Here is a 23992-nt window from a genome sequence, read left to right on the forward strand (position 1 = left end):
CCCAGCTGTATGATGACCCCAGCACACCAGGCCTGCAGGTCCTGGTAGATGTGACTTCTCTGGAGCTGACTGTTTCTATGGAATTTATCACATGACAGAAAAAGCCAACGTGTTTCTTTTGTGTGACTTTAGGGGGAAAATGAATCTGTTTTAACACCTTGCATGGAGTCCTGACTTCCCATAGATTTTCCCAAACTATGCAGCTTCTCCTTGAACTCAAGAGTTTCTCAGTAACTATTAGAAATAATCTAAGGCAAAGCTAAAGAGTACATCCAGCCCCTCCAGCAAGCTCAGGGTAGTTGCTCCTGAAACACGCCAGCCTGTGTGTGTGGAAGCAGCACTTGGCCTTCCCAGCTGACCGCTGGGCCACCTTCTCGTGGCTTGGACCCTGGGGAAAGCTATGCTATGAATGCCCCCTTCAACACAAGGAGAGCAAAGCCCGGCTGCCACAGTTAGACCCAGTGCCTGCCCCTCGCGCCCACACCAGAGCACCAATGACAGCCAGGCTGTTTTCAAACCCGAGAGCAATTTTTCCACCTCAGGCAAAGTCCTGTACCGCCCACGCTTGCTGGGAGGCAGATCTGATTTGCAGCTGGACCTGGTCATGGAAATGGACAACGGTATCTGTCTCCCTGGGCCGCTAGCTGTCCTTCCAGGGAGCAGCAGCCCAGCTCACACAGTTGGGGTGGATGTGGCTGGGGGCCCCTAGCCCCCGGGGTGCCGCAGAGCCCTCCTTGGCCCAGAGCAGGAATGCCACAGGAATTCTGGGCAGAGTGCAGGGAGCTGTGAGGAGCAGAGCTTGGGGAGGCAGCAACAAAGCCTGGCGCATGCACCCCTGCGCTGCCTGTGCGCTCAGACGTCAGGGTCCTTACCGAGTTTACATGCAGGGAAATTCACCTAGGACCAAGAAGGTCTTTCCTGAAGAGCTGCGGGGCCTGCCCGGGCTCTGAGGCCAGCGGGGCGTTCACCCTCCGTCTTAACAAAAAGCTGTTTGTTCGGTCCAGTGTGAATTCCGGTGCTCAGGCGCTGGCACCAACCCAGACACTCCGGGCACTTGCTCGGCGACAAGTCACGTGGGCGCACGCAGCCCGCACCCACCCCTAACTCGCCTTCTCCTTCTCTCCCTCTCTGGCGTCCTTGCGCCTGCGGGCGCCGTCATTCGCACTGCGCAGTGATCGGGAAGTACAGCCAGCACCCCGACTCAGGTGAGTCCCAGACGCCCGCGCCTGCGCAGGCTCGGCTCCACTGCGGCCTCGTGGGCGTTTGCAGAAAGACTTACTGACTGGTCTCCATTTCCTCTCTCTTCTCCCCTCTTTGCCCTCCAAGAATTGCAGCTGAAGTTGGCCGTAGGTTGGACACTATAAGCATACATTTGTATTCCCTGCCCTTTTCCGCTAGAGAGAGCGATTCGTGCTGCCCAGTTCTGCTCAGCTTGGCCCGCATGCCCTCCCTGTCCTGCAGTCAGTGCAGCGCCGGGGCAGTTGGTCCCGTGGACAGAGCCTGGCGGGATCAGAAGCCCAGGAATGCTGGGCTTGGCTGGCTGTGCTACCCGGAAGCTTTGTCCCTTTCGGACCCTCAAAATCTCGCTGCTCTCCGCTCGGACAGCAGAACCACCGGGCTGCTCCTGCTGCTGCTCCTGCTGCGCATGCCCGGCCCCGCCCGAGCCGCGCCCCCTCCGTGCCTCCCTGGGTACTCAGGGAGGCCCAGGTGTGCGGCCCCCAAGTGCATGTGCTGCGCTGCGCTGGACGCCGCCTGTGCACCCAGGGTCCGGTGCCAGTGTCGTGCGCTGGGAATGCCGAGCACTTTCCCCCCCAGGCCTGTGAATTCTTCTGTTTCGTTTATTTGAGCTTTTGACTCAGATGCCCTGGCTCTGGCTGGGAAAGCCTGAGGCTGAGACGGCTGAGGCTCCCTGCCTGCCAGGGGACGGCGTGGAGGGGCCGTCGTGTCCTCCTAGGCACCGCTACTGGCACGGGTGCTATGGCAGGCCGCTGGGAGCTGGGCGTGCTTGGTGCACAGGGACCCGCGGGAGCCGGCGCAGTCCTCACCCAGAGGTCCCCGCCTCTGTGCCTTCGAGGCAGCTGCGCGCCCACAGGTCCCTCAGAGCCGGGCGGTCCTGGCTCCCGCCCTCACCCGTTCTCCTCCTGCCCCCAGGGATGAGTGACAGCGTGAAGGACAAGTTCTCCATCTCCTTCTCCATCGTGGGCATGTTCGCCTCCCATGCTGTGGGCAGCCTCAGCGTGTTCTTCTGCGCGGAGATCACCCCCACGGTGATAAGGTAGGTGACGGGGTGCCGCAGGGGCCCGCCCAGCTCTGCCTGTGCAGTGGCTGGAAAGGAGCAGGGTCTACTTCAACTGAAATCAGAGCTCCTAGCCCTTCTGAGAGGCCTCAGTAACAAAGCTACTTCAAAAGAAAAACAGAAGCAGGCACCTGCAATCCTAGCTATGTGGAGGCTGAGGCAGGAGGGTCACAATAGTCAAGATCAGATTGAGCAACACAGTGAGACCCTCCCCCATCTTAAAATTACTTAAGAAAGGAAGTGAAAAGGACATTTATTGTCATTTACCAGCGTGAGAAGTCGGGGTCACTGATCCACAGGAAGGTCTCAGGCCCAGCGAGTTGTACCGATGATCAAGCTGGGAAGATTCACTGAGAGCCGCTAGGGGCCGGGTCCACTACCCGACCGATAACACGGCACAGCGGGCCTCGCAGAGCTCGCTTAGCCCCGCTTCCCTGCAGGGCGTCGTCATCCTGCGCTCGCGGCTTCGGCTTTTAATTCCTAACAGGAGGTTCCCCTGTCCAGCGCACGCCCGTGGGAGTGCACGGAGGATACTGTTTAAAGTGATGACGACGAGGACGCAACAGAAGTTCAGTTACTTAAGAGCGTGTTTATTACCTGTCTGTAGTCACACTGCTCCCCTGCTGCAGGCTGAACATTTCCCTATCTGAAAAATGTAAAAGTGAAAATGCTGCAAAATCCAAAACTTTTCCCACAGGTCTACACCACAAAACTTTCTCTTTATAAAAGAATCCAACAGAGAGGCGTCTCTCAATAAAGCCAAGTCCAAGTTGATGTCTCGGGCTTCCTGCTGGCCCCTGGCAGCCGTGGAGCTTGCGATGCCCCTGGGAGAGGCACCACTGACCTCCGGTGGTCAGCGGCCTCCTTACCCCAGTCAGACTTACTCAGTGAGCTAGAGGGCAGGAAGTGAAACATCCGCTTCCTCTTTGGTGCAGACCTGGAAAGATTATTTCAGAATAGGGATTCAACAAATGTGTGCTGAGATTCAGTTTCCCGAGAAGACCAGCTACAAAAGATATCTGACCCAGAGTGGAAGGGGCTGAGTCCTGGGGCGCCTGCCAGGTTGGATGGCATCCATGCCCCTGGTAAACCTCACTTCTCACCCGCGTGTCAGGGTCCCTGGGGTGCACATGTGCTTTCGCCCCACTCTGCACGGGTGAGTCCACGGCCAGCTTGGGCCTTCATCTTCATGCAGACCTTGCTTTTCCACAGTGCTGTATTAACAGCAAACCTCCTCGCAAGAACAGTAGCAAAGATTAAGACACCAGAGGGCTGGGGACGCAGCTCAGTGGTAGAGCACTTATTTAGCATGTGTGAGGCACTGGGTTCAATCCCCGTACTGCAAAAAAAAACAAAAAAAAAACAGTTCTCAATTCTCTTAGGTGGGTGTGGTGGCGCCCACCTGCAAGCCCAGCACTCCACTCAGGAGCTGAGGCAAGAGGACTGCCTGGAGTTTGACACCAGCCTGAACTATATATCGAGACTCTGTCTCAAAAAACAAAACAAATAGAAATGCCAGGAGTGACTGGACGCACACACCAAGTTAGAAAGTTCTCTGCACAAGTGCTTGTAAAACCACTGTCCACAAGACGAGGGAGGCTGAGTAGAGGAAGCTGGGTCTTGCCTCCCGAGACAGCGTCCAGGCTTCGCGTGACAGGGACCGCGGCCCGCCACCTCGGCCCGGTCCAGACCACATTTGCCATCCTCCAGCTCACCGTGTCCGGGCCTTGGGGCCGCACTGCCAGGGCCTTGGGGCTTGGAGAGTTGCAGACAGGCTGGGAAAGAAACTGCGTCAGACGCTGCATCTCTCCCGGCTCGGGCGGAAGTGGCCTGGGGTCCCAGCTTGTTCCGGAAGTGGCTGGTGGCTCTTTCGTGACCGGACCCCTGTCTGCTGTCCACCTGGAGGCGCAGGTCAGCAGGGACCCGCACAAAGGGGCGAGGCTAGGTGGGCACAGCAGCTCCGTGTCCGTGTGGCTCCTCACAGGTCCTGGAGCCCTGACACCGGCTGCTTGGCCCCCGCAGACCCTCTGAACCCTTCTGCCACTTGCCCTACCCCACACTGACGCCTCCTGCTTGCTCCCCGACCTGTGCAGCCTGAGAGGTTCTGCCTTGAGCCAGGCTCACGTCAGCTGTCACCTGTGACCTGTACGCGCTGTGCAGTTCAGAATCTGCACAGATGCTTTTAAAGTGTGTGCCTGAGGCAGAAACTAACAAATAGTGAGTGGGGGACGAGAAGCCATGCATGCCCCACGCCCACAGCTCTGCAACGCGGCGAGGAAGCCAGGTTCGCAGGCACCAGGACCTCCAGGCTCGGGCTGGGGGGACCCCAGATGCCGGGAGTGAGTCACCGGCCACTCTCGTGTCTCTGCCTCCAGGTGACACCTGCCCTGTCAGGTGGCAAGGAGTGGAGTGGGAGGGGGCAGGCATCCAGGCCTCCTGCTTCTGCGCCTGCAGATTCGGCCCACTAGATGGAAATACTTGGAGAGAAAAGTGTTTGTTCTGAACATGCAGAGACCTCTGGGTCATTATTTCCTAAATAATACAGTCTAACAGCTGTTCACTCGGGTAGCAATTACTGTCTCAGGCATTCTAAGTGATCTGGAGATTTACAGTCTACCCAGGAAGGCGAGTGTAGCTTCTGGTAAATCCCGTGTGATTTTATTTGAGGGACCTGAGCATCTGAAGGTTCTGCTGTTCGGGGTCCTGGAGCCACACCCCGGGTCCCCAAGGTGGGACTACATGTAGCAGGGCCTGGCTTCAGTCAGTGACAGGGGCTGCTGTTGTTCCTGCCTGGATATTGGGGCAGTTCCGTTTCGCTAACAACTGTTACACATATGTGTTCACCCTGGCCTTTGAAAAACTGTGGTGAAGACAAGAATATAAAAGAGGAAGCAAAAAAAAAATGAGAGGTTTGTTTCTTGTGTTAAAATACCAAAAGGTGATGCTCCCATGTTTAACAACACACCGAAGATTCTGCAGATTCAAGCTTCTTCTGGGTCTGCCTGTATATCGCCTTTCTGTCCTTAAAGCTGTCGGGACATTCTTACTAGCAAAATACAGGTACTTGGTGAGGTCAAATTGTTGTGCTCCTGAAGCACAAGGGAGTAGACCTTGCTCCATGCTCTTCTAGCTATAAATCTTAAGTCCTGCAGGTGTCTCCTATGGAAACACGGGCGTGGGCTGCCCTCTAGTGGTGACCTGCAGAAAATGCCTAGCCACTGTCTGCATTATGGTGGAGAAGGTGCTCCCCTGGGCACCTTAGAACCAAGCCTATCTTACCCACTAGCGATTTCACCGGAGGAAAAACCCAAGCCGGAAATGGCAAACCAGTTTCCACCAAGATGGTCCTATTGCTCCAGGACTTCAAGGAATCCCCCCTCTTTTTTTTTATACTGGAGTTTGAACCCAAGGCCTTTGCACTGAGCTACACCCCAGCCCTAGCCTTTGTTTTTTTTTTTTTTTAATCTTGAGACAAAATCTAAATTGCCTGGGCTGAGCTCAGACTCGCAGTCCTCCTGCCACAGCCTCCTGGAGTATTGGGATTATAAGTGCTACCGTGCCCAGCTTCAAGGAATCTTTGATAGAAAACCAAAATCTAGATCTAGAGCTATAGATATAGATATATGGAGAGAGACTCATGCAGCCCCTAACAACAGGATATGTTCTGCGAAGTGTGTCATTAGCCGATTCCATTGTTGTGTGGACATCCTGGAGTTCAGGACATGGGCCTAGATGGCCTAGGTCACTCACACGACAGGCGGGGCCACAGATAAATGAAACTGCTGCTGTCACACGGCCCACTGTTCTATCGTTAACTTTTGGAAGTAGCAGCGGTCCACTCTGCATTCACATAGAGAGTCCAGCTTAGTCATACACCAGCCAGCAGCAGAGCTGAGCGTCACATCCTATGCACAACTGTGTGTTGTGCTTTTCTGTCCCTGGCTGCACAGCAGGTGTGTTTCCGCCAGCTTCTCAGAGACACATACACTGTGGCGTCACCAGGCAATGGGAATTGTTCAGCGTGGTTATAATCCATGGGGTCCAGTCGTGTCTGGCTCATCACTGGCTGAAACACTGTTCCGTACCGGTGACAGTATTCCGTGGTACGTGTGCTTATGAATGTATATCGAGTGCCATATGCACACAGGGCTTTTTTTTTTTTTTTTTTTGTTTCTCCCCAGTACCGGGAACCGAACTCGCAACCTTGCGCTTGCCAGGCAGGCACTTTTGCCGCTGAGCTAAATCCCCAGCCCCCCACACAGGGCTTTTTTAAATGAGCCGCAGATAAAACATTCACTTGCCATGGTTTATTAGCATAATGCATGCATTTACACTGCCTGGCACTGTGGCAGGGGACCTGGAACATCAGCTCCGTGCAGCCTCTCAGGGTCTACATCCTGCCTTCCTGTGCAGCAGGGTGCCGTCCACACTCAGTGCCGGGAAGGGCAGGTGGACACCAGGGAGCATCAGGGAAAATGGTGTCGTGCTGGTCTCGAAGGGCCCGACCGACCACACACACCCATTATCCCAACATCTGATTACCTCGTTCCTGCCACCCTGCGGCTTCCTGATAGGGCCGATTTATCTGAAGTATTGAGAGGCTGTTTTAGGTGTGCATCGTACTCACCCGAAAAATGAACATGACCTCACTCCTCTTGGTTGTGGTCATCTATATTTAACCTGTCCCATTCGCTTAGGTGGCCAGAACTTCCTACCTAGGGAGCCGGTGGGATCCACAGCATCGGATACTTATGAAGTGCAGTACGCGTCAGTTGGTGCTGTGGAGAATAATCCGTGCCCTTGAGGGGGCCGTGTGAAGGCCATCAGGCATCTGAGCAAATATTAACAGGAAGAGGCACGCGGTCCTGAACCTTCTGTCTGAAAACGGGGTTGGCATCTGGGAGACACCCCCAAAAGTACCGCACCTTATTTGCATCCCTGATGGGCCAACAGCTCGCTGGTGTGACTTCCACACAGTGGCTGTGGGTCGGCGTGGCACAGCCTAGCTGAGTCCTGCTCAGGGATGGGGACAGGATGTGCCCCCAACTCAGCAGCCATTGGCAGGGCCAGTTCTTCATGGGATGTGGACAGAGGGGCTCAGCTCCTTGAAGGCTTTGGCCAGGGCCCCTGTGGTCCTTGCCTCAGGGACCTCGACAATGTAGCTGCTTACGGATGGCAGCCAGCAGGGTGCTCCAAAGCCAGTCTGCTGTGACCTAGTCATGCAGGGACGTCTCACTGCCCGTGCTGTGCTTTACCGTTTGGAAGTGACTGACTTGTCCCTTGAAGTCAAGCCGAGCCTACGCTGAAGGCACAAGCGTAGACGCCGGGAGGGAGAAACTCACAGGGGCCTGACCACAGTGCAGTGATGCTCGGGCTGTGGCTGGGTCGGGGCTGAGGACAGGAGCCGAGCGACCCTTGTTTTGCCCTTCAGAGCCTCTGAAGCTGGTCAGAGACATAGAGAGGCACTATGAGTGTCCTAGGGGGGCGCCAGGATGTCCCACAGTGCCATGGGAGCAGCAGCGAGCCTGGACCTCAAAGCTGGCACCAACAGAGATCTAGAAGCCGATAGGAGCCTGCCCCAGCACCGGGCCACCTCCCCCGCACACCCAGCCCAGTACAAGAACTGGGTGGGAGGCAGTAGAACCCTCCCCTCGGTGTCACTGAGAAGACCCCAGCCACAGGGCTCGGGCTGCCAAATGCCGTGACGAGCATGGCAGGACGCAGACTCTGGCCCGAGCAGCCATGGTGGCTGTGCAGCAGGCAGTGTAGACGGTCTCAGGTGCGTGGGAAGAAAAATGAAGCCTCAGTGGCTGCCTGGACGGGACCCTGTGAGACCCTGTCCCAGCAGGAGACCCAGCCGACACAGCTGGGAGTTTGCGGGTTGCATTCACAGCACCACTGAGCTATAGCTACACACCCCACATGCATCCATTTAAAGCTTACAGTAGGTGACGGACTGAATTTATAGTGCGGGGCCTCCATGGCCACAGTCCGTTACGTGACATTTTATCGCCCGCCCCCCAGAGCCCTTCGTGCCCCTTTGCATTCCGTGTCCATCCTCACTCCCAGCCCCGGCAGTCGCTCACCTGTGTCCTGTCTCTGTAGATCGGCCCTTTCTGACATTTCACGTAAATGGGATCAGACAGGCCCCCAGCATGCTTCTAAAATCACCGTGGTGTAGCGTGTGTTAGCGTCCGTTCCCCTCTTACGGCTGACTCATATCCGCTCTGTGTGGTGGGCCACGTTCCCTTTATCCAAGCACCAGCCCGTGGGCGTTTGGGCCGTGCTGGGTCCGCCTCTTAGGAATAACGCTACCATGAGCATTTGCTTGTCAGTTTTTTATGGGTGTGTGTTTTCCACCTGTTCCACACGTGGAATTGCTGGTTACATAAAAACTTATGTTTAGCCTTTTAAAAAACTGCTGATCGGCTTTCCAAAGAGGCTGCGAGCAGTACAAATATACGAGGCTTGTGAAACGGTCTGGTATCTCCGCATCCTGCTCAATGCGCTATTTATCCTTTTTCATTACAGTTCTCCTAGCAGGTGTGCAGTGGTGTGGAATTGTGGTTTTGATTTGCATTTTTCTAATGATGAATAATGCTGTGTTTCTTTCTATGTCTTGTTGGACATCTGTGGCTTGCACAGTTTCTTTGGAAAAAAATTTCTATTGAGATCTCTTGCCCACTTTCAAAATTGGGTTGTCTTCTTTTTTATTTAGCGTTCATTATATATTCTGAATACACACTATTTATCCGTTATTTGCCTTACAAATGTCCCAGTCCAGAACCTGTCTTGTCCCCTCCTGGGGCATGTATCCTTGGAAATGTAGACGTGTTTAATTTTGATGAGGCCCAGCTAGTCAGCTTTCTTTCATAGATCTGCATTTGGTATCATAGCTCAGAGTTCTGCCTGACCCGGGGCCACACAGATTTTCCTGTTCTGCTTTCTTGTAGAAGTGCTGTGATTTTGAGCTCTCATGTGCAGGTTCTGTGCTTCATTTTGAGTTCCCCTTTTTACATGATGTGAGGTAAAGCGCTGGCTTCACTCTTCTGCATGTGATTATCCCATTATGCAGCACTGCCTGCTGAAAGGACGGGCTTTTGTGCCACTGAATTTGCTTTTGGAAAAGTCAGCCAGAAGTGTAAAGGTTTGTTTCCGAACGCCCTATTCTGTTCCACTGATCTGTCTACCGATACAGCAGCACAGCAACTGTCCTAACTCACGTAGCTTCAGAGTAAGTTTTGGACTGGGAAGGTAACTCTTCCAACTTTGTTCTTTTCCAAAATTGTTTTTGGCTACTCTAGATCCTTTGCATTTCCATATAGATTTTAGGATCGAATCATCTTCTTAAAAGAAAGGGGAAGAGGAGGAGGAGAAAATCAGCTGGGACTTTGATAGGGGTTGTGCTGAATCTGTCGATCAGCTTGGGAAGAAATGCTCCGTTCAGTGCTGTGTCTCCCGATCCATGAACATGGAATGTCTCTCCATTTACTTCTGTCTGCTTAAATTCCCTCAATAACGCTTTGCTGTTCTTAGTATGCAAGCCTTGCTTAGTTTTTGTTATTTATTCCTAAGCACTTCACTTTCACTTTCAGGTAGTTTGTAGCTAACGCATGGACACACAGGTAGCATGTCGGCTCTTGGTGTTAGTCCTGTGACAGTGGTTTTGTGAGTTAAGAGCCACCTACAGTGCCAACCAAGAGAACTGCAGACCAGTCAATAGCTGGAATTGCATGCGAACTTCCTGCCCACTGCGGGGACCTCCCCTCAGCCCCTTTGCCTCGAAAGTCCGGGGACAGAGGTCCCTTCACTCAGAGTGGTGCACAGGTCTCGAGCGGCTCTGTTAGAAATTTCTTCCGTAAACTAACTGAAGTCCCCATCCCTGTACACTGTGTTCTGGGGCTGGACACGCAGTTCTCCTTCCACTCCTTGGAGACAAGAGCACTGTCGCCTGTTCCCCTCAGTGAGGCCCCAGAAAAGCCCGTTCTGCCCTGGCCTGCCATCTGAGCTCCACCCCCACTGTAGCCCAGAAATGAACACCTGAGCCTTGGTACAGTGCTGTGCATCAGTTCGTCCTGCTGAAACCCTCCCTGGGCTCCCTCTCTTGGCAGAGAGGTGGAGCTAAGTGGCTCTGGCTCGGTTCGGTCCTCTGTGCGTTCAGAGCCGCTGTGCAGCAGGTGTCTCTCGGTCAGTCCATGGCCTCATTTCTGGGCCATTCTGACACAATCCGCAGAGTGGGCCAGTGTGCACTGGTGGAGCACATGCTGATGGCAGGAGACACACAGGATGACTTATCGGGGGAAATCATTGTCTTTAAAGTACAGATATCGGCCGGGGATATAGCTCAGCGGCACAGCGCCTGCACGGCCAGCACAAGATCCTGAGTTCAACTCCCGGAACCAAAAACATAAGTAAAGTGCAGATATCTTCAGTGTCTTGGATTACGATGAAGAGAAAGTCTCTTTTAATGTCCTCTCTCACCCCTGGTCATCCTCCATTTCCTATTTTAAAGCGTTGGGGTCATAGCACAATTTAATAACACTGTGGTTTTTTTCTGTTTATCATTTATGGCAAATACCTCTGTGTGGGGTTTTTCTGTCACTCCATTTATAGTAGGACTCCAAATTAAGTTAAAGGTTTAGAGCTGATAAAGAAAACAGTTGCTGAACTAAAGAGGATCCACAGATGGGCCTCCGGGAAGGTGGGTCAGGGAGTCCCGCCTGTGGGACAGTGACAGGCAGGGGCAGAGCTTCCCCGGTGTCTTAGCCTGTCTCCTTATGCTCTAACTGCATGCCACAGACTAGGTAAGGTTTACTCCGCTCCCGGGAAGGCTGATGGTCCCGTGTGGGGCTTTCCCACTCCGGGGCACTGTGCTGGTGACGCGGCCTCTGCTAACCCTCGCGCTCTGCCTTCCCCGCAGGTGCGGCGGGCTGGGGCTGGTGCTGGCCAGCGCGGGCTTCGGCATGCTCACCGCGCCCATCATCGAGCTGCACAACCAGAAAGGCTACTTCCTGCACCACATCATCTTTGCCTGCTGCACGCTCATCTGCATCATCTGTATCCTCCTGCTGCCCGAGAGCAGGGACCAGAACCTGCCCGAGAACATCTCCAACGGGGAGCACTACACGCGGCAGCCGCTGCTGCCACACAAGAAGGGGGAGCAGCCGCTGCTGCTCACCAACGCCGAGCTCAAGGACTACTCGGGCCTGCACGACGTGGCCGCTGCCAGCGACGGGCTGCCCGAGGGCGCCACAGCCAACGGCATGAAGTCCATGTAGCCGCGAGCCGCTGCCCCTCGAGCCTCGGGGGCTCCGGGAGCTGTGGGGAGTTCGGGCACAAGTTGCCAGAGCGGGGCAGGCCTGGCCGGGTCAGAGAGGCCAGCTCTGTTGCGGGTGCTGCCCGACTGTGAGGCTTTCAGCTGGTGTTGGGAAATTCTGTCTTTCCAAAAGTCCAAGGAATGGGTTGGAGGAACAGACTCTTCGGAAATAACCCTTCAGAGACTTTCTTTTCTGCCATTAAATGTTTGTATTTATTTTGGTCATTTTTACGAGAAGCACTTTATTCCCTCTCCTCTCACTGATCATGGAGTGGAACCGCTGCCCTTGCCAGTGAGCAAGTCACCCTGAGGAAGACCCCGTGAGTGACCCGCACCGTGGCCGGCCTCCTCCCCGGGGGCACGCGCGGCTGCACGGCCACCTGTGGGCAGACGTGACACTCGCGTGGAGCCTCCCCAGGCCTGAACTCCACAGTGACATGCACATGAGTTTGGTCTTTGCTAGAGGCTGTGTATGGTTTTTAAAGTCTGTTTTTTTTTTCCTTTCCGTGTGTAAGGTAAGCGCTTCCATCCCGTGTGCTGGGGGAATGCGGCTCCCACACATCAAAACCAGCCTAGTCTTTCTTTCCTTCAGGATCATCCTCTGTACTTGACGCCGGAAGCTCTTTGAGGGAAACTTCACACTGTACCAGAAATCGTAACTGACTGTGGTGATCGCCCATGCTCTGACAACAGGGTCGCTTAGTTGCGGACACGGCTAGCAGGTGTGTTGAGGTCTGGGACTTGTTCGTTTTATGCAAGTTCCTCCCCAGACGTAGCTCCAGCAGAGCAATTCCCCTTTTCCGGTCCGCTTTGTTGCCAGCACTACTTGAAAACCATGGCTACTTTCTGAACTAAAACACTAGGAAAACAACTGACAAAGACAGCTAAGGCAAACCTCGGGAGGGAGGCCCTGCTCTCCCGATCGTGGCCGTCACCCACATCTCAAGCACACACCCTGAGACCGCCGGCTCGGTGGCTGTCACCCACGTCCCCAGAGCACATACGGAGGCTGGCGGTCCCCGTGTCTCCCTCGGTCACCCCCTGCTTGTCGCTCACTGGCCACGGAGGTGGGGCGCAGGCAGGAGTGCAGGCTCCGCCCAGGTCAGTCCACGTGGCCACAGCAAGATGAACTGAGAGAAGCAATAACTCACCAAAGCTCAGCTCCACCCGCCGGCTCCAGGGTTCTCACCCGCACCTCATCTTGCCTCAGACAGGAAGGTTCCTCCTGGTGTCTGCTGAGGACTGTGATGCTGGGGCTGCTGAGAAACCAGCTCCCTCTCCAGGCAGGCACCGCTCTGCAGCTCCTCAGGCCTGCTCTCCTGCCCTCCCTCAGCTGCCCGCCTCGCCCTCTGCCTGCGCCTCTCTGCAGTGACTTCTCCCAGCCAAGGCACCCTGGGCTGCGGCTGGCAGTTAGGTGGCTTCCCCAGGACAGGGCTGGAGGGGTGAGTCCCTGCCGGGTGTTTCTCACTGTCCCCGCCCACCTCTCCTCCACATCCGGTACACAAGGCACAGGAGCTGCTGCTGACAGGCCCTGGGGCACTGCTGTGTTTCCACCACTGAACCCGGGGTCTCCAGGGGCTCCCTCAACACCTGACACATGGCCAGTCCCACTCGCCTGCCCCGAGTCCCACTCATCCTCACCCTCCTGGCCTCACCTGAGTCACTCTCCCTCCATGTTTCCTGTTAGTCTGATACCTTCCCAAAGGCCTGTCTTTAGATCTGCGCAGCCTTCGCGTGCTAAACTTGGGAAATACCTTTCACCCTTCCCGGGGTACTGGCCACCAGGTCTCCTGGCAGCAAACCCTGCAAAGGACAGGATGGGACATTGCACAAGCTGTGAGCCATCTCCCAGGGATGTGCAGCCTTTATAAGGAAAGCTGGAAGCTGCTGTGTGCTGCTGAAATCACTTGGGGGTGGGGTCAAGGCAGGGCACGTCCAAGCTTCAGTCCCAGGGTCTCTGATCTCCACCTCAGGGGACAATGATAAAAACCTTGGGCCTGAATGGAGAGCTTCCTGCTTCAGCAATCAGGACTGAGCCATCAGTGACCAGAGGAGCTGCCATTTGGAGGCCCAGGGTCGGGACCAAAGTCTAACAGTGCACAGGAGCCCGGCTGCTGCAGGGCGTCGCGGGCAGCAGGAGGTACCTGAGTATATCAGTGAAGAGCAGCCGCAGCAGGAATCCACCCCCGGGGGCATGGCCCTGAGTGGGTACCAGGAAGAGAGGCAGCAGCTCCCCACGCCTGGCACATGCAGCCTGACAGGCTCCTCGGGTTCAGGGGCCTCTGCCCCACCTCCCCAGCACCAGGCTGCCAGGCCAAGGGCCAGGGTTCTGTGTCCTGGGATCAGAGATGCTTCTCAGGCTCTTGTCCTTCCTGTCCAGCCCGCCCACCCCCAGATCAACTCCCTACCACCCTCTGCACCCAGCCCTGCACCTGTGCCTCCCTTTTTTGATAAAAGTTATGCACAAATGTGAACACCTGAGACGGGACTGAATATTCCTTCATTCTGTTCTTTTCCAGAAGTCAGTAGTAATTCTTATCAGACATCCTAATTAGTACCCAAGGCAAATAGGAAAAAGAAGTCTTGAAGTGTTTTTGTTTTCTAAGACCCTAACTGCTTCCACTAGGAGGACAGGACTAGTAAGTTGGTTTGGCCACAGAACGCAAAGGCAAGCAGAAACAGAGCTGGCGAAGGAAGCGGCGCTCACAGAGCGCTCCCACGGCCAGCCAGAAAGCCCTGAGCTGGAAGTGCCATTCAGGGCCTGGTGACCGTCACATCGCCCAGCTCCAGGGTGGTGGGCGGGTTGGGGTACCCAGCTCCGGCCGTCTTGTTTCGCAGGACACCACCTCACCTGAATGTATCCTGTGTTGGAGAAGCAGCAGTGTGTTGTCTGGTGAGGAACGCGTCTCCACCTGTCCTTCCTGCAACCCAGCCTGTGACTGTCCGCGTCGACGGGGTCCCTCTGGCGGTACTCGTTCATAGCACAAGCTTACACTGAGCTCTGAACTGTCGTGCACAGCTACATGTCTGCATGGTGTCGCATCTGTTGTACTTTGGGGAAAATGTGTATGTAAATGTACAGAAATAAAAACGTTGCCCCATGAACAGATTTCCTCTGGAATGTCTTCCCTACCTCACCTGATGGTATCCGACGAAGGGCATTTCACTACCATTGCTGACAAGTAATAAAAACCCTCCCTGTCGATAAGACCTCGCTGTATCCCTCCTTGCCACACCTCTGTATGCTGCGTCTTCGCTGCCCCGAGGGGATGGTGGGCCTCGGCCCGTCCCAGAGCCCTAGTTTCAAAGGCAGTCAGACACAGAGATCGGATTCAGCAGAAACTGTCTACCTAGTGCCACTCTCAGACCACCTGAGAACTCAGTACATTGAAGAATTTTTTTTCTTGTGTATGTTCTGGTAATCCATGGCCTGAAGGTTCCCAGAGAGATCAAGAAATGAGTATCTTACACTGTGATTCTGCGAGGAAAGACTGATAACCCAAAACTCTCTTCTCTAATGTAGTATTTTTTAACAAGAAAACAATATTTCTTTAATAAAGTATTTATACCAAACTCTGCTCTCGAGAGCCCTGATTTTGTGTCACTTACTATTCTATTCCCGGAGAGGTGTCCACAGCGCGTTCCCAAGCCAGAGTAATGAGGCTGAGGCGGCAGAGGTCACGGTGGGAGATCTGGAGGAGGGTGGCACCCGGGACTCCAGCCCTGCTCCTCTGCAGGCCCCAGGTCCTGGCCGGCATTGCCACCCCCGGCTGCTAGCCTGGTTCCATGCAAGAAACGATGACTGGGCCTCAGTGAGCCACCTCTAGTAATAGAAGGGTCCTGGGGATGCCACAGCTCAGAGGGTTCACTTCCAGTGGTGCCCAACCTTTCCTGCCCACAGAAGCACTTGGGGACTTTGCAGCCATCCTGGACCATGGGCTCCCTGGGGCAAGGCCAGGAATGGGACTCGAGTGGTAGACAGAAAAAGGCTAAGGAATATAAGTGACCAAAGTTAGATACTTGGGCATGGGAGAAAAGAGCAGGCAGAAAGGAAGAAGAGAACAGGACAAGCAAGAGGGACCCAAGTCCTCTGAATCCATAAAAAGGCGATCAGACTACAGTTGGAACATTCCCAGGGAAAAGCATTTCTACATATTCATCCCAACAACGTACCAATTAGGCCCACCTTGTAGACAAGAAAACAGCCCAAAGAAGCTAGAAACCTGACCACATAGCTAGTAAAGTGTCAAGTGGGTCGCCAGTGTAGGCCCAAAAGAAGTGACATACCCTGGGGAAGAGTTTAGAGAGAATACGATAGGCAAAAAGGGCCCAGGGGAAGGATTTAGAATCAACAAATCGAGAAGAAAGGTGCCGGGCAGGGGACTGGCTGAGATGAGAAGATGGATACATCAACCTAAGCGTGCTAACCTAAGGCACGCTATTAACCTTCCTTCTCACTGCGGATGTAAACAGTCACGGAATCGTGGCTGATTTCAATTTCAGGCTGGTAGATTCTACCCATTAATCCCAGCAAATCCATCTGCACTCCTTTTCCACGTCACCAACCTGGTAAAAATAAAACAGGAACACAGCCTGATGACTAAATAAAAATCATTTATTTAAATGTACATAAGTTACAAGCTCTCCCTTGCGCCACTCAGAACTTCTCCGGAAAAGCCTCCATTTCTTCCTTGATTCTGTTTTCTACGAGCAGGGCGAAGTTACTGTCTGTGTTTTGAAGGTTATAGCTGACAAACACCTGCTTGTTGGTCTTCCTGGCTGGAAGAGAGCACAGGAGCACAGCGCCTTGGCCACAGCCCCAGGCTCCCGCGGCCCGCCCCGCCCGGCTCTGGGCACCCTGGGGTTTGCGGCCAGCAGCCTCGGGGCGCATGCCCGCCATGCGGGTTCTCGGGTGTGCGCCCCGCAAGTCGCAACTTCCGGCCCCACGCCCTGCACGCATCAGAACGCTGGGGTTCGGCGAGCAACCGGTGTTAAAAACCGGGGGCCCAAACACTCATGTTCAAGAAACTCCGCTCTACATAGGGTTTTAGCTTTGAGGTTTTTGTTTCTTTAAAACATTGATAATATGCTAAAGTATTTAAAATAAAATATTAGTTTTCCCTGAGAACCAGCCCCCTCTACCAGTTCCGCTCCCCGCCCCGAAGTAATTCTCCCTTTCTGTGCGTTCACACGTGCACCTCCACACACGTGTGCACGTATGTACCGCACGCATGTGCGATTTCCTGGCACCGAAGTGAGTTTAGGCCCTTTTAACAGAACACACCACGACTACACTGGTCCACTGCAAACAGCAGCAGGGTCACCCAAGCCCAGACCGGGGAAGACACCGTGCCGCTCCAGGCAGGTAGCTAGCCCGCGCCGGCGCAGCCCCTGAGCAGGCACGGCGGCCCACGCCGCACCCTCCACCCCGCGGAGGTCCCTCCCAGGGAACAGGAGGCCAGCTGCATGGCGACCACAGGCCACTCAGGACACCTCACCAGACTCCTGCAGGAGTGGCTCGCTGCTCCGGCCGCCATCCTGTCCAGTCCATGCAGAGGCGTGGACAGGGCTGGCACGGCGGCTGGGCACCTTAGGAAGACCGGGCTCCTCTCCACTCCCACCCAGGCAGGAAAGCCCTTCAGGCTCCAGGCCCTCGTCAATTCAAAAAGGGCAAACCTCTGGCGCTCAGGGGACTGCTTTCAGCCAATCAAGGCTGCAGCCTGGTGTTCCAGGTTCGGAGAGACTGCGGCGTTATTTGACAGACTGCCCTCTTTCCGGCGCAGCCAGCGCGTCTCTGGGGCAGGGCAGGGGCAGCGGGTTGCTGCCGAGGAGCTGAGCTGGGCAGCTACACCACAGCGAGGCTGCCGCTGGGGGAGGACTGTCTGGCAGAAGAGGGTGCTCTGCCTCCCAGAGCCGGGCTCTACGCAGTCCTGAGCGCAGAGCCTGCACCAGCGGGCAGGACAGGGTGTGCTCATGACGCCCTCAGCCTGGGGTAGGGAGGCCACAGGCCCCCAGGGCACCTCGACCTCACCTCCTCCGGGTGCAGAAGGTAGCCTGGGCGCACTGGGCTCCACGAGGAGCCCAGCAGGAGCGCGGCCTGCGGAGCGCCACTAGGCCACACCCCCTCGGTCGGCTCTTGCGGGCAGGAGGGCCCTTTGCACAGCCCACTGCAATTCCACCCCCTTAAGCCTGGCCCAGGCAGCCCCGTCTGCCTCCTCCTCCAGGCCCAGCTCCGCCATATAGGGCCACTGTCCACTGAGTCTGTGTGTGAACCAGCGCTCCCCACTTGCTCTCCGCTCCCTGTGCAGCAGTCCTCCACACCCCTCTGGCCGCAGTGGACAGGGTCAGGGAGATCGCCCGGCAGCCCTGCTTGGTCCGAGCACGGTGCAGCAGGGACCCCTGGGGATGCAGTGGCCAACCTGGGCCACCGGCCTTCTCAGACAGAGAACCCCACCCATCTCTGCAGACCGAGACGCAGTGAGCCGCTATTTCCAGCTATTCTCAAGCCTGCTGGACTCTTTTTTTCTACAGAACTCTCATACGTGACTCACTGGATGAGACCCTCCCCTTTCCTACTGGGGTGTCCTGGCCACCCCAGCTCTCCATCCCCAGAGACAGGCCAGTCCCATAGCTGAGTCAGGGCAGGTGTGCACACAAAGTAACCCGTGTGCTGCTGCCCCTTCAAAGCTAAAAAAACACGTGAGTCACTCGGAAGCTGAGGCAGCACAGTCTCGAACTGGCTCTCACATGGCTCAAACGAGAATGAGGTGAGCCCTGAGAGGTGAGGATACTGACTAGAATTCCATAGGGACTCCTGCCTTCTTTGCAACATTCCTGTAAGTTTAAAATTACTTCCTGAGAAACAGTTACTAAAGACACACTAGTCAGGTCTCGCCCACTCCACGCAGGAGCAGCTACCAGTTCCTCCAGGACAGCCGCAGCCTTCCCAACCTTGCGCTGTGGGCATGGTGGGTCCAAGGGGCTGGTGACGCTCCCCCCTGCCTGAGCTTAGCGCAGGGTGCCCTCCCTGCGACGGCTGTGTGCTGCCTGTCCCTGTGCACACACCTCAGGGTGACTAGCCAAGATGCTTCTACCCTTTTTTGGTGTTTGTTTGAGTCAGGGTCTTGCTATGTAGCACACAGTTCAGGCTGGCTTCAAACTCACTGTGATTCTTCTGTCTCAGCTTCCCAAGCACTTACAGGCATGTGCCACCATCCCTGGCTCCAAAGATGTTCGTACTCAGCAGGGAGCAGGCTGACAGAATTCTCCATGTCCAGCACCTGGCACAACTGGAGAGTGTGAACTCCTCTAAAGTGACCCCCTTCCTGCACACTGCCCACCTGTGGCTGGCCCTGGAACTGAAGAACTGAGGACACAGGGCACACTCACTGGGGCAGGGCATCCATGCCCACCGTCCTAGAGCTGAGGGTTCTCACCTGGGTGAGCTGAGTACGCACGGCGTGTGTGCGGGGGTGCCAGGGAGGACGCAGCCTTGCGCTCTGCTCAACTGCTGCTCCACACACCCTCAGAGGCCAGGATGCAGCGGTGCCGGCAGGCCCTGACTCCCCCATGAGATTACAGGACAGCCCTGCTGTAGGGACAACTGCTCTGCCGTCTCTCCCCTCCCACGAGGACCAGGGTGGACCAGGGTGGGGTCTGACTCCAGGGCATCATTCACTCTCTCCTCCAGGAGGAGAGGAAAGGAGGTCAGCTCGTGGACTGCAGACAGGGCAGAGGACACAGGAGTCCGTGGGAGGACGCTGGCCCTGAGACAGTGCAGTGGACGAGTGCAGCAGTACCGACAGCCCAGGGCTGTGCTTCCGGTGGAGCTTGGCCTGGCGCAGGCCCACCCGGCTACCTACCTAGGCGCTGCGCGAGGCCGGTGGAGGTCGTGTCGGAGGTGTTTCCAAAGAGGGAGGTGCACACAGGAATGGGGTCCTAGAAGGAAAACGGTGTACGCTGCAGCTTCCCCCGGGTGCAAACCACCACGCTCCCACAGCTTCTGCGTCTCCACGGGGGCGGGGGAGAGGGCAGAAGCAGGTTCTCCGAGGGCAGTCACTGTTCTGAGGAAAGAAGAGCCTGCACCTGTCCACAGCCTAGAAGGCTGCTCCCATCCACCCCTCAACAGAGAGAGGAGGTCGGCGGAGCTGGCACAGGCAAAGCCACCTGCAGCTGGAGCTGCTAACAAGTTCTAGGATGGATCTCACACAAAGGGCTTTCGTGTCAGGACGCCAAGAGGATCCTGAGGGCCGCAGCGAGGAGAAAGCGGGTCAGAGTGTGGCTGCCTAGTGTCCTGGTCCCTAGCAGCAAAAGGACCCTAACCCCCTCCTGGCCTGCGAGGGTACACACCCAGCCCAGCCCGGAGGCTGTCTGGGCTCCTGCGGGCCGGCAAGGACGCGACTGACTTTGAGAAGGGCACTAGCCACCAGACACTGGCCAAACGACGGACCAAAAGACTCGGACAGCTGGTCAACCTCGTTCCAGAGACAAGGCAACGAAATGAAAGGAGGCGGAGAACCGATGCGAGGATAAACACCCGTGGCCCTTCTCGGGTCTGGACGCAGTCTCACTCCCAACTGCCGTGCAGGCAATCGCCCTCGCCAGCAATAAGGTCTAGCTCAAAGGGGAAAAGGCACTAACTAACTTGGAATACCGCCAACATTACTTCTCATCGAAACAGCAGACCTAAGGAGAGACGGCGAGGGAATGCAGCTCTGGGAATCCCGGTGGTGATGATTTTGAGGGACAGAGGCTCTGGGCCCTGTCCAGGTGGGGACAGGTGGCCTGCGCACCTACTGTGTGCCGCAGCGTGGCACAGCACAGAGCAGAGCCTGCACCCGTCTCCTGAGGGTTCAAGGCCATCACTTCCAGAACTCATTCGGTTCCTACAACAGATGGGAGCAAAACCAGGGAAGAAGGAAACATCTGTGTGCTTTTTTGCTTGGGAAAGATACAAAGCATAATTTTAAGTAATGCACCTGTTTACAGATTCCAAGTTCAACATTTAGCTGTGTGGAAATAGTCTTTACACAAAACTTCCTGAAATAAGCAAATCTAACTTCCCGGGTGGGCTTTTTCCACCCAAGGTAAAATGTAAAACCCTCTCCTGTTAAGCCTGTTCACAGCTTATGACGACCCAAAGCACCTGAGGACATGGGCCAGTCACATGCCGGGTGGCTCTGCTAGAGGAGGAGGGTACCACCTTCCACTCCCCTTGGGCCACGAGGATCCTAGGTCCCAGGCCAGCCTCCCTCCAACTGGTCGGGCCTGGCATCATCCAGTTCTGAGCACTCTGGGCACCAGGACGCCTTGCTCCATGCAAAGCCGGCAGCTGGAGGAGCAGCCACAGTATCCTCTATGGCTCTGGCCCACAGGTGTGGGCTGAAGGCGGGCGTTCTCACATGGCAAACCTTTCCTGGGATGGGCCACAGAATAAGGCATCAGGCTTTCTGGGCCAAAAGGCCTCTGTCACAACTACCAGACTCGGCCATCAAAGCACAAGACTGCATCGACAGGCACGGCCCCAATCCAACAAAACACAGCGATGGTGTGGGCCCTCGTCCTGCTCCAAGGGAACTCTGGGCTTCCTGTTTTTCCCTCCTTCTCAGCTGGCGCAGCTCTTTGCCTCCAGAGGACCCATCTAGGCAGTCGGTAGGAAGAGGGTCTGACAGGCCCGGAAGGGAGACTGCTCCCCTTTGCTGCACCTGATCTTGGCGGAGGACAACTTCCGATTGAGAAAAGCCACCTGCTGCAAGCTGGGACTGCCAAGCGGCCAGACCCCAGGGAAGCTTATTTACTTGCTCGCTCAAACCAGGGCTGCCACAGTCCAGGGCGTCACACATGCCGGGGAAGTGCCCCACTACTGCACTACATCCGCAGCCCTGGTCTTCTTACAAGAACCTCGGTCTCCCGGGGTAAAGCCTGCTCCAGTGCAGCCTCAGCTTATGTCTTAATTATATCTGCCAGCCGCTCGCCAAATACATTCACCTTCCCAGGCTGCAGGGTTAGAGTTTCAGCGTGTCTTATTCAGGGGCCACAGTTTAACACACAGCACCGTCTCTGGCCATGTCTCCGCAGGGCAGGGCAGGGCAGGGCAGGGAGGGTTTTAAGCCTGAGGAAATGAACTCACTACACCTGGTCTTCCCAGGGCTCAGTCTGTGTCCTGCGTCCCACATGGCTACCACCTTACCCACTGTATTACCAAAGCCTCGGGACGAGAAGGAGAAACACGTGGGGTGGCTCTGAAACAGCCCTAGGCATCATTCCGCTCCCCAGGGCCCCGCTCTCCTCTGCCAGCAAAGACCTGTGACCTACCTACCGGTCACCCAGAAAGCAAAGCCAAATACTCAGAGGAGAACAGGGAGGAAGGCAAGGCCCAGGCTACTGGATGAGGACGTCTACCAGTCCTGATGCAATGCTGTCCCCTCCCCAGGCTTTCCTGGGGGCCTCTGCCTGACCAGCTGCAGTGTGCCCTCCCCAGGGCCCGTACTCAGTCACTGCACAAGCAGCCTGAGAAAAGCAGTCAGGAGACAGACGCCTCACTGGACACTGCCCACGACCGGCAGGGGAGGCCGGCTGCAGGGTGAGCAGGCAGGGGGAGGGACCGCAAGGAAACAGGACCTGTGCAGGCCCTGAAAGTCTCCACAGCAGGTTCTGAGTTCATCTCCTCAGGCTTAAAACCCTCCCTGCCCTGCCCTGCCCTGCCCTGCGGAGACATGGCCAGAGACGGTGCTGTGTGTTAAACTGTGGCCCCTGAATAAGACACGCTGAAACCCTAACCCTGCAGCCTTGGAAGGTGAATGTATTTGGCCAGTGGCTGGCAGATATAATTAAGACATAAGCTGAAGCCGCACTGGAGCAGGCTTTATCCCAGGAGACCGAGGTTCTTGTAAGAAGACCAGGGCTGCGGATGTAGTGCAGTAGTGGGGCACTTCCCCGGCATGTGTGACGTCCTGGGTTTAATTCCAGCACTGCAGAGGGAGAGGGAAAGGCAGAGAAGGCAGAGGCGAACACGCAGGGAGAAGATAGAGCCATAGGACTTGCAAACAGAGACGGGAGGGACAAATCTGCAAGCCATGGACCACCAGGGACTCCGGCAGCCTCCCAAGGCTGCCCAGGGCATGGACCGGGTCTCCATCAGAGACTCCCGAAGGAGCAAACGCTGCCAAGGCCTTGACTCTGACGTCTGGCCTCCAGAACAGGAGGAAGTGAAGCTCCGTTGTTTTAAGCCACCCAGTGTATGGAACTTTGTTCCAAAAGCCCTAGGAGACTAACTCGGGGCGGGGGAGGGGAGGGAAGGAAGGGAAGAGAGGAGTCCGGGCTGACCAAGGGCTGCACATGCGCAGGAGAGGAGCTGTACTCGGCACACCACGACTGACAGCATCAACTATGGACTCACTGACTTTGGGCACACGGAGTGCAAAAGAGAGAAGGGTGAAGAATGACTAGGGCCCTGCATGGTGGCCGTGTGGGCCATGCCTGTCATCCCAGCATTCTGGGAGGCTGAGGCAGGAGGACTGCAAGTCTGAGCCCAGCCCAGGCAACTTAGCAATTTGGAGACCCTGGCTCAAAATTTTAAAGTACAAAATTAATTTCAAAAGAGGTGGGGATGCAGCCCAGTCCGAAGGCCCTGGCTTCAATCCCCTTTAGTGAAAGGGAAAAAACAAACAAAAAAACAGCAACTAGAAAGGTTCAGCTGCTGTTAGAGATAGGACGGCCGGACACGCAGCGTAGGGGACAGACCCAGAGTTTGTGAAGCGTGTCTACCCGAGGTTCGTATCAGACATCAGGAAGAAGCTGTCTGTACTGGAGACATATACACACATGCAGGAGCCGGCAAAAGCGAGGCGTCCGGAGTTTAGGGGTTGAAGACAGCCCTCCCCCGCCCAGGAGCGGGGCTGCAGGAAGGGAAGAGCCGACCCGGGGTCCGTGGGCGGGGCCCGCCAGCAGTCAGCGGTGCAGGGGAGCCGACCTGGGCTCCGCACTGGCCAGGGGAACACGGGGTCGTCAGCCTGCGGGGCCGGGGCAGGCCCCGGGGATGCACCTGGGGCCCTAGGGCTCCCCACCCGCCGGGGGCTCCTCGCCCCGCCCCCTGCCTTGCCCCGCCCCGACAGGCCCCGCCCCCGGCGCCGCGCACTTACGTAGCGGCTGCACATGGCCACGGCGAGGTTGCGCAGGTGCGGCGTGGCCCCCACCCACAGAAACAGCGAGTCCGTCAGCCGCATGACGTGGAAGTGGACGAGCTGCTCCCACAGCCTCGCGCTGAAGTTGTGCAGGGACACGTCCCCGCCTGCGGCGGACGGCGGCTCCTCCATGCCGCGCCCGGCCACCCCCGGACCTCAGCCCTGTCCCCACGCTATCCGCCGCCGCCTCCGCCGCCA

The 23992-nt window shown here is 56.2% G+C and overlaps 3 protein-coding genes across 5 annotated transcripts in view; 1 reads left to right on the top strand and 2 right to left on the bottom strand.

The window, feature by feature from the left end:
- Positions 1-15185, top strand: part of Slc22a23 (solute carrier family 22, member 23) — a gene marked incomplete at its 5' end in the record, with an annotated part of 166098 nt that extends 150913 nt beyond the window's left edge. The window contains 4 exon segments of one of the 3 annotated variants that reach the window (XR_001236752.1): positions 1173-1205; positions 2152-2275; positions 11217-12334; positions 14451-15185. Coding sequence is in view for 1 of the 3 variants with exons in the window: in XM_005398990.2 (XP_005399047.2) it covers positions 1173-1205; positions 2152-2275; positions 11217-11574 (515 nt within the window). 3 annotated transcript variants of the gene reach the window in all.
- Positions 15186-16206: 1021 nt separating this feature from the next.
- Positions 16207-23992, bottom strand: Psmg4 (proteasome (prosome, macropain) assembly chaperone 4; the record flags this gene model as incomplete). The annotated part of the gene is given in 3 exon segments (XM_005398894.2): positions 16207-16391; positions 19475-19550; positions 23753-23992. Coding segments are annotated over 3 exon segments (372 nt in total). The 3' UTR covers positions 16207-16269.
- LOC106150110 overlaps positions 23968-23992 on the bottom strand; it is a 2762-nt gene continuing 2737 nt past the window's right edge. Inside the window, exon 3 of the mRNA XM_013521776.1 lies at positions 23968-23981. Within this exon, the coding sequence (XP_013377230.1) occupies positions 23968-23981 (14 nt within the window). The remainder of the gene's footprint in view (positions 23982-23992) is intronic.

Source organism: Chinchilla lanigera, unplaced genomic scaffold (assembly GCF_000276665.1).
Source record: "Chinchilla lanigera isolate Chin_1 unplaced genomic scaffold, ChiLan1.0 scaffold00064, whole genome shotgun sequence".
NCBI classification, from domain to species: Eukaryota; Metazoa; Chordata; class Mammalia; order Rodentia; family Chinchillidae; genus Chinchilla; species Chinchilla lanigera.